Raw genomic sequence first — 16,919 nt, 5'->3', positions numbered from 1 at the left:
GTATACTTTTATGCAAAAATGCAGAAAATTTGTACATTTATCTTTGTTGTTTTAAAATAACGTAAAAAATAAAAAATAAATATTTGAAATTAAAAAAAAGAATGATTCCACTAGCAATTTCTTCTCCCCCAACTCTCTCCTGTCTTTCTTCTCTTTCTCTTTCTCTTTCTCCACCTCTCTCTCCTTCACCCAATGATCTCCCTATGTTGGCATCATAGTCCTGGAAACACAGGATAAGCCAAAATATATTGAATGCTCCTAGAAAGTACTGATACTTCAATATTCAATCACACCCAACTTCTAAGCTCATTGTGGGGCTACATGTTCATGAATCATGTTCTATTGTCTGGCCATTTGATTTTCTGAATCATTATTTGCTCTAATCATTCATAGAGGGTGACATTATATTTTCTTAAGGCTCCTTTGTAAATTTTAAATATACATTGTTTCTTATTCTTGTAAAAGACTTATTCTTAATTGGGTGTGTCTGTGCCTTCATGTGAGTATTGGTGTGTGAGTGATGGTGCCCACTGAAGCCAGAGGCATGAGATGCCTCTGAAACTGGGATTGCAGAAGATTGTGAGCTGCCTTACATGGGTGCTGGAGGTAGAACTGTGATCAAGCTGCTGATAGTCCATCACCTGTATAACAAAATGTAAAGAATTATGATTAATAAATAATAAATTTGACATAAATACATATTTGAATTTTATATAATTTATACATAGAATATAATTTGATTCTATTGTATATATAATATATACAGGCTGACTGAATCATGAAAACTAGAGCATCTAAGCCAAGGAAAGTATGGCTAAGTCCTGGGAGCCTGGTTCCTTGTTCACAGCTCCCTATTCTCAATAATAAAAGCATCTGGATAGATAGAACATACTGAAGCTTCCAAAAAAAAAAAAAAAATGCCTGGAAGACACTCCTTTGTTTTTGAAGGGTGGCAACACCTTAAAAAGATACCAATAATGTGGATATATTAAGAGGACCTGAATACCGAATGGATGATTCTTACAGAGGGAATTTAATAAGCGTGGTGTAATTAGAAGGCTCTGCACATGCCTATCCTCACCAAACGCAGGATTCTAAAGCTTTGATTGACAGACTCAGGGACAATCTGAGTAACATACCAATCCTCTCCCCACCTCCACACCCAAAAGAGCCCAGCTCCAATATCTCCATAAAGAAGTTATAAAAGTATTCTTTTAAATGTTGGGATTGAATGTCAACCTCTCATTTCCAGCCATTATAACAGAAAGTAGAGCTACAAAGAAAGAAGAGAACTTGGGAGGGGGAGAAGAAAGAAAGGGGAAGGAGAGGAAGAGACAGAGTCTGGTGTCTTCTGGAGCCTAAAACCAAGCAAAAGTGGCCCGTGTGTCAGATTCCTCTACTAGAACTCAGAACTGACAGCAGTCACTGTGGACTGAGTGTTGGTAGCTCCCTGAAATGTCTGCAGGTTGCCTTGCGATGTGGAAGGAAGTGTGGGATGGAGTATTAGCTTCTAGAGGGAGGCGCCCAGCTGCTGGCCGACCTTCTGGGTGATGTATGTGGATGAGCAATTCCCTTAAACCATTGATTTTCTGCCAAGGACAAAAAACACTGGAAGTTCATCCAAAAAAACTCCTCTGCAATTAAAGTTGCAATGAAGTGGTTGGTCACTCTGTCCACCTCCCTAAACAGAGAGGTAACCCTGTTCTTGGCAACCATCCCCACACACAAACCGCAAAAAGAGCACCTCCTTAGTCCTGCGCCTTGCCTGGGCCTCACAGCAAACCCTGTTTTTACTACACATGTAGTTGCTTTCCAAGTAGGGTGGGGACGTAGCTCGTTTATGATTTCTAAGGGGGTTCCTCCATTCTCCCTTTCTTAAAACAATAACACCACCAACACCCCCTATCTCCTACGAGAAAGGAGAATTAAAGAGATTCCGAGTCTTCCCACCTGCCTTGTCTTCTGATGCTCTACTAGAAAGCTTTTGAGGACAGGAAGCAGGGACAAAGACAAGCAGTGCCTCAGCCGGCTCCATCTGGTACCTGGCCACTTTACATCTGCTCAGAGGTGAGAGGAATGGCTACGAAGGACACACTTAAGAGCGGGTGTGATCCGGGTCTTCAGCAACTTTCAGCCTTTCTCCCCGAATTCTGCACTTGTTCTTCACATTAGGAGTGCTTAGTGACCTCTGCTTAGCCTTTGGAATTGTAGAAGGCACAAAGTCAGCTAGATTAGCTCCTTTCTTCGCCCGCCCCTCCAAACCGAGCGGGCGCAGCTAGGCTCGATCACCAGCAGGGGCCGCTGTTCGCTCGGAGCAGCAGCCGGGCCACCGCCACGGCCCGCGCCTCCCACGGCCCCTCCGGCCCAACCCGCCAAGTTACAAGAGCTCCCAGTCGAGCGAGCGCCGGGAACGAGCACTGCCTGGGCAGCACAAGACGCACACGAGCCAGCTTGCGGCACGCCCTGAAAACGTTCTTGACACACTTAGGGACCTGGGACTTTGAAAGGGAGACTAAGGAGCCCCGCGCGCACGAGTGATCGGGCCAGTGCTCCGCCGGGCACCTGTTCGTCCCGAGCTACAGTCACTCTGGTCCCCACCCCTTCGATCTTCGCCTCCCAGGCTCCTGCTGGCTCTCGTGATGAATTCAGCGCTGGGCAACCAGACCGACGTCGCTGGCCTGTTCCTGGCCAACAGTAGCGAGGCGCTGGAGCGCGCGGTGCGCTGCTGCACCCAGGCGTCGGTGGTGACCGACGATGGCTTCGCCGAGGGCGGCCCCGACGAGCGCAGCCTGTACATCATGCGCGTGGTACAGATCGCAGTGATGTGCGTGCTCTCGCTCACTGTGGTTTTCGGCATCTTCTTCCTTGGCTGTAATCTGCTCATCAAGTCAGAAGGCATGATCAACTTCCTAGTGAAGGACCGGAGGCCGTCTAAAGAGGTTGAGGCTGTGGTCGTGGGGCCCTACTGAGTGGCCTTCGGGTCGCCCATGGCGGGTGCCTTCGGCACCTCCAGTACTCCGCCAGCCGCGATGCACCCCTCACCATCACGGACCCAGCAACGCAAACCTGTCGGAGTCAGTTTTTTTCTCTTGACTTCTGTCTTTGGGGGAAAAGTGACCGATTTCTGATTGCTCTTCGAAAGGCCCCAAGCAAGTCTGTAGACATGGAGCGCCCAGACTTCAGGACTCAGCAGCAGGTGGCAAAAGCAGGGTGCAGAACTTTGGGAGTGGCTGCTGGTTTGGGATGCAGGGAGATGGACCGGGAGGCGAAGGCCCCTTTCCACCTGCAGGTGGGCTCGGCATTGGGGGCAGCTTGAGAGACGGAGCAAGGCTGGGTGTGGAAGGGTGTGTATTCAGAGGCACCAGTAGCCCAGTGACCGGAAAAGTGACTGTTTATACGCCCGCCACGCTGCAGACCTAATTGGGAACATAGATGCGTGTGGTTTTTGCGACCTTCTAGGAGAGTGAAACTTTGATCGATAGTAACCTGTGGTTTTAAGGGATTTGTGTTAGTTTGCTTGAATACAAATATTTGCTAAGTCTTTTGTGCCCTAGTGGCCTTGTTTGCCTGCCTGTGGGTTAGAGTTTTGTCATTTGGGGAGAACGGGTGGGGGGAGGGGAGCCTGAGACTGTGAATGGGGTAAGTGCTTTCTTTTAGTGTATTTCCAGCTGGGTCTTTATGGGAGGCTAGCACTACTGCTAAGCCTGGGACAAAGATCCAGAGTAGAATTCTTAGCTTGTGTCTGCACGGTTTACCACATAAGTGCTCTTGATATCTGTGACACCGTTTGACTCTTTTCTTATTTAACATTTCCTTAATAAATGCAACATTTAAGTGTTTTGCTTCTGGCCTCCTGGTAGTCACTGTATTCTCCTGGTGGAGGGGAAGGTGGGCTGCATAGCTTCTGGATCCCAACCAGGAGGTTTCCCCTGGCCAGAGCTGCTTTTCCACTTCGCAGAGCCTTAGATCCATGGAGGGTAGGAGGGGCCTGAGATGTGAGAAAGCCCAGGGATGTGAGACACACAGGAAGTCCAGGCATAAAAGTCATCTCAAAAACAAGGCCTTTGTTTTCTCGCATATTTTTGACTTTAAATTTCATTTCGTTTCGAATGTCAGGTAGGTTTTCTTGAGATAATTACACTTCCGTGCCAGGCTCCTCGGGGGACTCTAGGTTACCCTGCTAATGAAAGTAGGAGACAGCCAAGCCAGTCTTTAGGGAGAGCAGCTTTCCCCGACCCACGTCAGCAGTAAAGCACTGGGATGCTACTCCAGAAAAAGAAAAGTACAGATTCCAAGGAAAAGTAGCTGTCAAAGTTTGAAATACTAGCCAGGGTAAATCATTGGCTCCAAGTCAGGAGGGTTTCATTGCTTTTGAAGTGTGTTCTGTTTTCTCGGGAAAGGACAAGAGAGCATGAAGAAATGACAAATGTTTGAGGTGATGAATTAATCATGAGTACGTGTATTAAAGCATTGTATTGTGTCCTGTAAATATATGCAGCCCATCATCAATGAATTAAATACAAAAACAGACAGACAGACAGATGGAGAAAGGGAGAGACACACAGAGAATAACTCTGAACATCTGTCTGCATCTTTAGTCAGTCATTAGACTTGGGCCAGGCAAAGGGCTCAAAGGAGTTAGCTGGAGACGATCCCAAACCAAACTAGAACACATGGCTGGGACAGCTATTGATGGGCCACACAGACATATTTAGGGCCCGGAAACTGAACAGTATTAAAAGAAGGACCTAGAAAACATCTCAAAGATTCCAGTAGTTTGAACTTGAACGTGATCAAAGGTTTGAGAGGCTTTTATTCCTGCCTCATTATCTACCAGGATACAATAATAATTTAAAGAAAAATGCAAAGACTTCATAATCACATCTGTAATAACATCAGGAAATAGAGATGCAAGGTCCAGTTTTTACAGAAAGAAATGGGACACCTTACACAAACATGGTCTCCACTTCAAAGGCTCGGTTCCTCTCGGAGTCAACCTTACTAGAAATTGTAGCCTAGGGCTTTTGGCTTTTGGGTTTTAACGTTAGCAGTGTTAAAGATAAGTGAACACACACACACACACACACACACACACAGAGAGAGAGAGAGAGAGAGAGAGAGAGAGAGAGAGAGAGAGAGAGCGATGGGAAGAGAGGGAGGGAGAGGAAGAGAGGGAGGGAAGGGGGATGGGAGAGAGAGAGAGAGAGAGAGAGAGAGAGAGAGAGAGAGAGAGAGAGAGAGAGAGAGAATGAACAGTGGTCAACAGGTAGGAAGGAAGGAAGGCAGCACCATTTCTTAATGTGTAGGAGAGGAAATGAGACAGACGCCTTGTTTTGTAGACAGTTTCTGTGGTACCAAGTTTGTCTGCTGCTTCGGTGTTTCAGAGAAAAACAAAGCACTGCAATGAATTTACTTGTAACAAGTCAGGCTTCTCATACTTAACTCTTGTTATAGTCTTGCAGCACCCACTGAGGGTCAGTCTGTCCAGGAGATATATGAGCTCACCACAGTGCTTTCAGGGTTCTGAAGGTAAAGGTTTGGAATAAAAACACATCAGTTAGAGGTACTGGGAATCTGTCTTTATAGTGGGATGTGTTAAAAATGCATGCCCACAGCTAGGTTCATCATGGGCAGGAATTAACCCTTCAAGGCAATATGAAATTCTTTTTATGGGGAACAAGACATTATTGAAAAGAAAAGTCCTACACATTGATATTTCATCTTAATATTTCTTTACCCCTTAGAGCTTCCCTATACCTCAGCAGACTATATACATTCATCTCTCCATCCATATTCGTCTTTTCTCGGTGTAAACCATGATGGTGACATAAAGCGGAACCTGCAAGTGTTAGCACTTATGTAGAGCGGCACATTTCTTTTCAGAGAAATGCTGTCTGAACTACAGAGCCCAGGAGGCAGTTCCATGCCAACAAGCCTTCTCTTTGGGTCATATCCATCTGTTACTTAGAGATGCCAAGTGGTTCTGGTTTTCATAGGTGAAGCTAGAAGCTTTTTACACACCCTCTTCCCTGGTGGCCACACTACAACCACTTTCCCAGATCCACTCAGCTCCTACTCCCGTCTTTGGAACTCTTGTGTTTTTCATTCGAACAAACACATTAAATGAACCTTTTAGTCCTGGACAGAGTTTATGGTGTGGTTTTTCTTTTCTTCCCAAGAAGCTTTCAGGAAAATAGGTTTTGAACTGTTCCTCCATTTCATCCAAGAAGTCGGTGTTAGCCTAAGGAGACTGGGCATTGAGAGGGTAAATAACAGACAAGGGTGTCTGCTGTTCCAGGCTTACATCTACTATGTGGTCAGTAATGATGGGGAGATAAAGGGGCGGGGAGGGGTGCCACTCAGTTTTCTGTAACAAGCTTCTTTGATTTGTTCAGCCCAAGGGGGACTTCACTGGTAAGTCCCAGGAGCTTTCTAGAATTACAGCAGGAGAGAACAGAGGGTTTTGTGAAATGTAGCTGACAGGCGCACAGAATTTCAAGCTGGACAAATCGCCACTGACACCTCTAAGCCTAACTGAGTGGTCTCCGCCAAAGCAGCCTAGCTGATACATTTCATTTTTCCTAAGGTCTGAAGATGGATCAAGGACTTAAGTGCTGGTTACCTCAAGGGAATTCAGAGCAGAGGTGATCCTGCTATACTGAGTTTGAAGTCACAGTTGCTCTAGTGAATAATCCATGATTTCCGACTGTCAGTCTACCTGGTTTCTCTGTGTCAATTGGAGTCTTCCTGCCTTATTCAAGGAGGGGCCTGGGTTAGAACTTCGGGCTCTTGTTGTTCTCTAAGCTGCTGGATGGCCTCAAGGGGGGTTGATTCTGGAAGGATATTTCAATTCTTTCAAATTAATTTGCTCAACAGTTTCAAGATGTTTTATAAATCTCAGCTATGTGTCTTCAAATGCATCTTGTTTTCTAGCCTTGGTGCTTTCAGAACTTCTTTTCTTCTCTCAAACCAAGGGATTATCTACTTGAGGCATATTATTTTAAATAATCAAGACAAAATTCAGATAGTTCACCAGATGTACACAGTAGCTCACACACTGTGGAGTGATAATGTCACTGAATAAGAGAGAAAGAGAGACCACCCAGAAACTGGGGATCAAGATATTCTTTAAAGTACTTAATCAAAGAAGAATTTAAAGTTTCTGATAGAACCTCTTCTGTGTTAAAAAAAATTAATAGCAGTTTTTTTTTCTTCCGCAGAATATTTTTTTTTTTTTTTTTTTTTTGAGGTTGGGCAACAGTACAGAATAGCTGTTCTAAACCCTGGCTTTATGTTTCTTATATTTGGAGAGGTTGTGGGGGGGGTGGTTATAATGCCAGGAAAGAATTCGAGGTTTCAGTTTGTTAAGATCCGAGCCTAGTTTGAAAGTCTATTGAAGCAGTAAGTCTGCAGCAATCTCCAAAACAGAAATCAATACATCTTTTATTCACCTGCCAAATCCCATTTAGACATGTGCACAAAAGCTCAAACAGGATATGTTTTAAAGTCTGCTCCAGCAGTAATTGATTCCTCACATCTGCATTTAAATGTTGCAGGGCTATATGTTTTCATGGCCCACTTCACATTCCAGGTCTTTTTGTACTGTTATGAATGCTTAAGATATTAAAAGTCCACATAAGTTTTATAGCAATATCTATGATTTTAAAACTCGTGGAAAGTTGGTATAAAGGAAATGAAAATATATAGTTATGCAAATTACACATCAGTTAAAGTGATCATAACTTTAAAAACTGAATTTATATTCATGTTTTATTTGCTTCATTCTTAATATATTTGAGGAGTTAAAACTCTTTGAGCAGAAGCTTCAATAAAGACTGTTACACAAAAAAATTGAACACATTTTACAAATACTCACTTGTAAATGGTAGCTTGCTCCATGACCCAAGCAGCAGTATTTACGAATGAGAATAATACATTTTAATTTTACGTGTTCAACTATGTGTTTTTGAGAGACTAATGGGTAGTTTTCTGCCTGAATGTATGTAAGCACTTGCTTGCTGCAGTATCTCTGAGTGGGTGAATGTGAGCGTACAGTGATCAATACGGAAAAGGTCAAGTCATCTGTCATCTGTGATGTTGCCGAGCAGCGCTGTGCCCTGCCCCCTCTCAGTTCAGATTCAGTGTCCATTAGGACGGCTATCTTATGAGCTCGTGACTCAAACTGCCACTTAGTGTTTTTCTGTAATGATGCACACATAGCACACTATACTTACTACTGAAAAAGAGAGAGATAGTTCCTATTCATTTGAATCGTAAGACGCGAGCACAGACAGATATACAAAGGAGAAAGTAAGGGTTCTACCCACAAGAGCCAGACACTAGAGAACTGCTTTTTGCTACTATTTCCAGATTCAGGGCTCTATAAATATATGTATGTAATTATGCCACAGACTATGTGTTGGCACAGTCTATTACAGCACAGAGGTATGACTGTTTCTCTTTGCTTGCCTTCCCCCCACTGATTCTGTCATCATTATGCACTGCTTCCTCAGTCGCATCTAAAAGATGTACTGCCCCGAAGGAGTCATTGATTTCTATCAGACCAAGACTCCAGATGTCTGATTGCTTTGGGAAAAGAATCCCCCTGGGATCCAGAGTGTCTCTTTTGCTTTAGTTATTTTCCTGTAATCTGAGAAGGATCCTGCCTTTATATGCTAAGCAGTATTGATCATGGTAGGTGTGTGGGGTGTGTGTGTTGGGGGAGGGGTGCACATGTGCATACCCATATGCTCATGTACACAGCTCTTCCCATGCTGTATGAAAGTGTTTAACCATCTGCAGACCAAACATAAGCAACACAAATCCCCCAGTGCCTTATTTTACATCATGTTTATTTAATATAATGATGATGATGACGATGATGATGATGATGATACCAATAACAAAATTAGAAAACATTTACAGATAAAATTTCTTGAAATGTTCAGGGAATAAAATTAAAATCAAACATATGGGGTCATGTCATGTTTGTTTGTTTGTTTGGTTGGTTGGTTGGTTGGTTGGTTGGTTGGTTTTTCTTAAGACAGGGTCTCCTGGTATAGCTCCAGTTATCCTGGAACTCAATATATAAACCAGGCTAGCCTTGACCTTACAGAGATCTGCCTGCTTCTGGCACCACAGTGCTGGAATTAAAGACTTTACATTTATGTTTTAAGATATATGTTTCTATATTCATTTATACAATGCAGGGGGGGGGTCACAAGAGACAGAGAAGTCAAAGATTACATATTGTACAGCATGAAAAAAAAATGCTAAAGCTAGCCAAAATAAAAGAGGCTCCAAACTTAATGGTCAATGAAATTAAGTTCCTATAATTTTACAGTCTTAGGACTTTTTAAATAGTAGTAAGAAAATTCTACATTTAGACAATTTGATAAAACAACTGAATACTGCTGACTGGTAAGACTAAGAATTGGGAGGGAAATGTGCACCATAGCTAATTCCTTTCTATTTTCCTCTCTTCTGTGAAGTCCTACTCTAATTGCACACATTTTGTCAGTTGGCTGAATTGTTTCATTTTGAAAGGACAAAGAGGCCTTGCCAGCCCTTCTTATATTTGTCATCAATAAGTATGTATTATTTAGCATCTATAATAGGCATGACTCTGCACTGAGACCTACCTCAGATTTTGGAAGTAGAGCACAAAGGAAACTTAAAGGAGCCTGGCACTCTGTTCCCATGGTCTTCAGATATATAGTTGTGTAACTCACACATGCTATAGCTTCTCCTCTAGAAAAAGATATTCTAGTAATTAATACAAGACCAGAATGATGCAAGCAATTTAATTTGAGGTTTCTTCCTGTCTTCTGGGGGCATGCCCAAAGCTTGTTTTCCTTAATACAGTTCAATCTCAGATGAATGGAATATGGAAGGCCTGAACAAAGATTTCTAAATGGAGATCTTGAGGCATGAGAAACATCTTTTAGCGTGGTTGGTCAGGGTACTCCAAATGACCATCTAAACTATGCAGACTGTCAATGTAACCTTGACCACTTCTCACAGGCTGAAGATAAGCCCTTACTTCCGAACACATGCACACTTAGGACACAGGACTTGGATGATTAAAGCTGGTACTTGGCATGGACCACATGACAACCGCTAATGCTTAACAAAGTTCCTGCATATGAAGATCATGAACCACAGTTCTCTAGCATACTTTTACTTTCACCTTTGATGATTCTCACTGTGCATTATGCGAGTTTCCTTATGTTTTCTTTCTTTGGGAATTTTGTTTGGAATTTGTTAGAGGATGTGAATATACAAATTACAATTTCTCTAAACAAAATAATTATTTAAAAAAAATTTCTGTCACTGGGAAACAATATAGTACAATGACTCTTCCTACTCCTACACTAAGAGTCCCCTTCGGGTCCCCTGTTTGTTCGAAGAATGGAGAAGTTAAAGATTTATTAACATTAACTTCAAGATGGTTCCAGAAACACTTAAGCTGATCTCAAAGATGAAAGATCACAATCTAGAGAAACCATGGGTCTCAACCATAGAGTCTGAGGCTTTAGCAGTTGAAGGTAAAAGCTTAGTTAAGAAGTATAGAACAGTACCCATGACAGACTGGCACATAGCAAGGATGGCAAGATCTGCTATGCACCCCCAGGAAGCAGATTCTGTTAAGGAGTTAGACTGGCATGATCCCCCTCTGCCATATACACAAACATACCTTAAAGTATTAGGATGACATGACATATTGGAAAAGAGTAAGATATCAGGACCTTCCCTTTGGGGAGTGTATGAGAGTAGACCCGTATTGTAAGACTGTGACACATCGGAAGGCAATTAGAAAACAACACGATGCTTGTTCTGCTACATAGTTAGAAACACTGCATCATGCCCCTTGACAAATGGAAATTGTACTTATGGGTTTGTTTCTTCCAATCCACTGTCTGGTACCTCCTGACAGGGAAGGCTGAGAGTTTGCGGGGAGGAAGTGTGAAGGAGCACCTGCTGAACCTCAGAAAACAGCAGGGACGTAGATGCTTGCTGAGCTCATGGCTTTTCCTTTAAAAAAAAAAAAGTACTGTAATAAAGCTGATTACTGCTTTCATTCTGGATGTTGAAAACAGGGCTAAAATAGGTTTAAAAGCATCTGTGAAAAGATCATACACCTCTTGGAATCATCATGTTTGTGTTCAACATTGCCTGTGAATAAGCCACTATGTAAATGTAAAGTTTAAAAGTTGTAGCTCCCTCCTTCCCCCCACACACCCATATGCTATTTTTCCCTATAAACACATGAGCTATCCTGATTCACTTTTAGACTGTGTTAGTCTCTTTCCTGATTCCATGCCTCTTCTTTGGGACCTGAAGCCTACTGGAAAAGCTCCAGTAGGTGTAGATTCTAGCAGATTCTAACCTGAAAGTATTTTATTTTTTTATTTGGTCTAGATTCCTTTCTACTCTAAAATACTATGCAAGCAATTAATAGTCTTATTAATATTATGAATTATGCAGCACTTATGAATTACAACAATGACCAGTATGTCAAGAGATTCATAAAGATGTAAGTCAGCAACATTCACCTGTTCATGGTAAGCAAGTGTTGTCTAATTCAATATAAGACCCATTCAACAGGAGGGAAATCATGCCTGGTTTGGCAGAGCTAGCCAGTTTTTCATGGCTAGCAAGGTTATGAATCTTAGAAATGAATGTGCTACTGCCACTTTGTTAGAACAGCAAAAATTCCTTACCACATTCTAAATCTTATTCTCATACTCACAGGTAAGTATAGTTCACTCCTCATCTAAGAAATCTGTTTACAGCCAACAACGATCATCACAGAAACCTACAGAAATCACAGATGAATACAATTCAAAGACCAAATTAAAATTTCTCTTGAGTTTTAATGTGTCAGAGTTGATGTAGTCCCAAGTGTCCTGGGACATACCTTAAACCTGCTAATATGAACTTGGACCACGTAAACCTTAAAATCTAATATCTCTATTTACTTACAAGATTAGAATTACCTGCCCTCACTGGACCTAGCAAGATTTAGTAATGTCTGTAATATATATTCATAGTAGGTTTTATATTAGAAAGTCTGTGATAATACATAATTGGACAACTTTAAGTAGATCTATCAATCTACTGATAGAATTACTTCAAAGTTTTGCAACTCTCCATGGGATAAATACAATTACCACAATTAAAACAAAAAATTATATTATTAATAAAAATTACCCAACATTACAGAAGTTGATCTGACAGAGTCTTTTTGATGGAGCTGCTCTTGTGGCCTTCCTCATTTAGAGATCATGTGCATTAAACACATATATATTCTTTGAGCATTCCCTAACTCTGGTCCGAAATTTTATAACTGCATCATCATCTAACTTTATTCTATCTGATACAGCTAAGTTAACTTTCTTATCGGCAAAGAAACTGAACCAACATTATTCTTTTCTTTGGATTTCCAACTACTTTACTGGCCTTTCTTTTGAGCAAAGATACCAGCCCCCCTAATTGGAATTATCCACTTTGCCAGGAGCTTCTGCTGTATTCTGCCAATGCTTCTTGATTCTCATTCCCAGATAGAGGTGAGGATAGGGATCTGATGATGTGGTTGATTGCTTCATCAACCATGAAGACTGGCATGTGGGAGAATGTTTCTCTTAAGGCACCTGTCCACAGGGAAGCACTTTTCTCCTTCTGGATTCCAGGAGTGAAGGCCTGAATCTAAGCATAGGTAGCTGAGCATTGGCAGCGTGTGCAGCACATGTGAGGTCTCCAGGAACACTTAGACAAATATGAGAAAACACGGTCATTTTCAGACATTATGTCCTCATTTTTTTTCTGCCATTATGGTCATCTTATACTATGACAACTTAGTTTTCAGGAACTGATAATTTCCTGAAACGTTCAGTAGTTAATAACACAAACACCAAATTCCCAGACGTGACATAGCATGTGGTTAATCCTTTGCTCATTACATTATCTTCAATAGCTTGAATACTGAGTTACAATTTTCTTTCCCATTCTGCTTTTGCCATTTCTGATCCAGTGTTTGGTGTCTGATCTTTTTGCATCTTAGCATTTGACTAATGCTAAATAAATTCTTTATACAATGTAAACCCATACATTTATACGTGAAAAAGTAGAATATGTGCCATTCCAGTCTACTTGTAGAGAGCTTCATAAGCCCAATTAAATACCTAGTAATTTTTATATTTTATCAGTGAATAATAAAGACTTTAAGATCTTTGATTAAATATTTAATTTTTATACGACATTCCTGATTACATTCTGAAAACTAGAAAATGTATCTCTGAATAATTGCTTCCCATTTTTTAAAAAAAAAGTGTCTACTGAATGATTCCAATAGAGTTTCTGTAAACATCTAGTTCTAAATAAAAGTAAATCTGCACTTATAAGTGTGTCCGAGAATCTCAAATAAAGATCACACTTTACTGAATTCTTTGCACAGAGTAGGTGTATTTCTCCAACTTCCATTCCAGAAAGCAAAGAAAGACTTCGCAGTCCATTGAGAAGAAGAAAAATATACTCAAAGAAGAATCCAGGGTTTTTGATGCTGGGTTTTGCTGCAAGTTTTATGTGCTGTGTAGACGATGATAGTGTTAACGATGTTTCATAGTTCAATTATTTTTGAGATGAAAATATTTTTAATTCATGATTCCCAGGATACAGAAAAGGTGTTGGGACAATAAGAAGATGCTGTAAGATACAGTACATAGCCACCAGTATTATTACCTACTTGGAGTGCATTATACAATAATAATAATGATTTCTGAGAACTACAGCTTATTTATGTTCCAAAGAAATTAAAAGTCAGATGATTAAGGTATAAGAACATTAAGAATATTGAGCAATATTAAAACTTACCTGAATTTCTTCAATTTCACATGTTAAATTAAGAAAATAAAAATTGAGGGTTTATTATTTATTTAAGTTTTTATATGTATGAATACTTACTTGCATGTATGAATGTGGACCATGTGTGCATGCCTAGTGCCAGTAGAGGTTAGAAAAGGGTGTCAGGTCTCATGAACTCAGTCATAAAGTCACACTGTGGGTAATGGATTCCTAACCTTGGTCCTCTACAACCTCTCCATTCCCCAAAAGTTATGGTTTTAAATAGATCTCCCTTCCACATAAATACCAAGGCACACAATTTTCACAAGATGTAGTCCTGTTTCCTGTATCCTTCTCTCACTATTAGATGATGTCAAAGGCATAGTCAAGGCTGGTTCTCAAATTCCATTATACAACCTTACTGTGAATAATATAAATCCTCAATGATTATTATCATTATTATTACTGTGTTCCCTTCAGGTGAGTGATGATCTGTAACTGCTACTTATAAATACTCTATTTTACATGTTACTTTAAAGCCCACTGACTTAGAAGCTACCAATACTCCCAATGTAAGAAAAATGAGAAAACCGAGAGACAAGGAACCTACTCAGGATAGCAACATTAAAATGTTCTTGAGCTGAAGTGCTATCCCAGGTCTGAGAGCATCTTGACCCATACATTTTCCAAACTGCTGCCAAAGTGACTCTTCTGCGGAAAGATTGTGAGTTAGAACATTTCAATTTTGTCACACACATGGGACTTAATCATTAACAACTTGGATCCACCCCTGCAGCTTTTAGTAATGATTTCACAAAGAGGAATGCATAGCAATTTATTGTTTTGGTGGATTTGGGGTTTGCCAGTGGAAAATGGCTTCAGGAGGTGGAGTGTGGATTTTAGGAGGCAATTCAAAATGAGTCTTAACTTGTCAGATTATACATTCTGCTTGTGTGTGTGTGTGTGTGTGTGTGTGTGTGTGTGTGTGTGTGTGTGTGTGTTTAAGTTTATAATTATAAAAGGTTCTGGTGTTCACTTATAATGTTACTTATGTTTTTAATCAGGTTTCTCAGGTTTTAAGTAAAAATTGTATTCTAAGGTTTTAAAGCTCCTTTGCATGATATAGATAACTGAAAATAAAATCAATTTATATACTGGACTTGCATATTTATTTATAATAAAATAGTCTTCATTTATAACTTGTAGCTTTGTTCCATTCTGACCAACTTTTTCTATATGCTGTGTTACAAGTTCTCATAAACATCTTTTAAGGTAAGTTTATTGCAATGACTTGAGTAATCAGCATACAGAAAGCAGTATAAAAGTGTGTATTAAAAGGGACCCTGAGAGGCTTGATTTGTGATATGACTTTAATAAGCTCCAGTTCCATATCCACATCAGTGCCTGTCCCATTAGCCAAGATACAAAATCACCCTAAGAATACACTAATAGATGGTTAATAAAGAAAACATGGTACAGGGAAGCTGTAAAATGCTATTTGGCCTTGAAGAACAGTAAGCTTCCGTTATTTCTGACACTGTGACTAGAAATGGAAGACATTATATTAGGTGAAGTAAACCAGGACAAAGACAACATAAATGAGAACTTCCTGAGAGTTTTAACATTTGCCTAAAGCTAACAAAATTAATTGCATGCAAGTAGAGAGTCTAATGATTGTGGGTGACTGAGAAGTAATGTTCCTGTGGAGAGATCATTAGGTACAAGGGTGCCATTGGATGACAAGGCTTTCTAATGTTCTGTGGCTCTGGAGGCTAGCTCTGGTTGATGACATCCCACTGCATACTTCAAGCTTGTTAAGAGAAAGGATATTTGAATGCTGCCAACACAAAAAATCGATGTGCTTTAGTGGATGAGCATGCCAATCATTCTAAAAGGATCATCACACACCAGGAGTCTGGGTTACAGTGCCACGTTTTACCTCATAAGCATGTGCAATTCTTGTCACTTAAAATTTTAAAGAGAACAATGTATTGTTTATTCTGATGTCATATTTGGGTGATTGTGGCCAGAGAATGGAGATTTAGGTTACCCCAAATTCCACATTTCAATGTAGAAGCAATTTTTTAAAAGTTTTATAATTTTAAGCAATAAAGCAGACCATAAGTCAAGGGAAGATCAAAATTCCTGATGGGCGTATCAGCTATGCGTGCTTACCTCTGTGTGAAAACTAACATCCTGTGACTAACACATTAAACATGTTTGAAATCTTCTAACTTAGCTGACCACCTAACCCAGAGGTAAGAATGTCATCAAATGGCAGCTGAGACCCACAGGAAGGTTTCCTCCATCTTGCTGTAACTCAACTAGATTTCTTTTACTAAAATTTCACTCCCTCCAAAAAGAAAAATACAAATTCTTATACTTGAGTATAAACTGCCTACTCAGTACAGAAAAGGCAGGGCTTTTCAACAAATTCTAAGCTTAAAAGACACCAGCTTTCCTCAGAAGAAACCATAAAAAGTCAACTGAATGTTTTCAATCAAAGAAGGTTTAATTTGCATTGATGGAAGAACAACATCTTTTAAATGGAAATCCAGAATCAAACTCTACTGTTCCTTCTTCATTCCAACCTCAAAATGAGTCTGGTCTCAATATCATATTTTATCCATTATAAGCACACTTAGAAGTATTCCAGGGAAAGTAACTAGAAAGGCTTCTAATAACGTACTAAATTTAAAAAATGATCCAGTAGCATTTAATGTTGGGAAAGGAATGCAAAGATAATAGTATATCTGTCTTTCAATTTTAAGAGCTGCCTCAAGCAGAGATGAAGCCATACACAAACACAACAACAAATTCCTGAGAGTTTTGTATATGTTTGATAATATTCATCCCATTCACTCTTCCCAGATCTATTTTGTGTCCAAATTTGTGTCCTTTTTAAAAAAATTTCCCCAAACTTTAGCTTATCAAGACCAATTTATGCTGCCCAACTATTCTTAGTTGTGTGGTTTTTCCTCAGCAGTTTGTTAGGTTTACCAGGGGCAACTCAGAAAAGACAAACTCGAGTCTCCTCTTAGTATCTAACAACTGCTTCAATGCCAGGGGTAGAGTTT

The 16,919-nt window shown here is 40.4% G+C and overlaps 1 protein-coding gene across 1 annotated transcript; it reads left to right on the top strand.

The window, feature by feature from the left end:
• Nucleotides 1-2,639: 2,639 nt before the first annotated feature.
• Nucleotides 2,640-2,969, top strand: RPRM (reprimo, TP53 dependent G2 arrest mediator homolog; the record flags this gene model as incomplete). The annotated part of the gene is made up of 1 exon (XM_080927136.1): nt 2,640-2,969. One exon carries the CDS (start codon nt 2,640-2,642, stop codon nt 2,967-2,969), a length of 330 nt encoding a protein of 109 aa, XP_080783262.1.
• Nucleotides 2,970-16,919: the final 13,950 nt, after the last annotated feature.

This window comes from Micromys minutus (assembly GCF_963924665.1).
Source record: "Micromys minutus genome assembly, chromosome: 13".
In the NCBI taxonomy this organism is placed as follows: domain Eukaryota; kingdom Metazoa; phylum Chordata; class Mammalia; order Rodentia; family Muridae; genus Micromys; species Micromys minutus.
The sequence above is the reverse complement of the archived record's forward strand: the minus strand, read 5'-3'. Positions and strand labels throughout refer to the sequence as shown.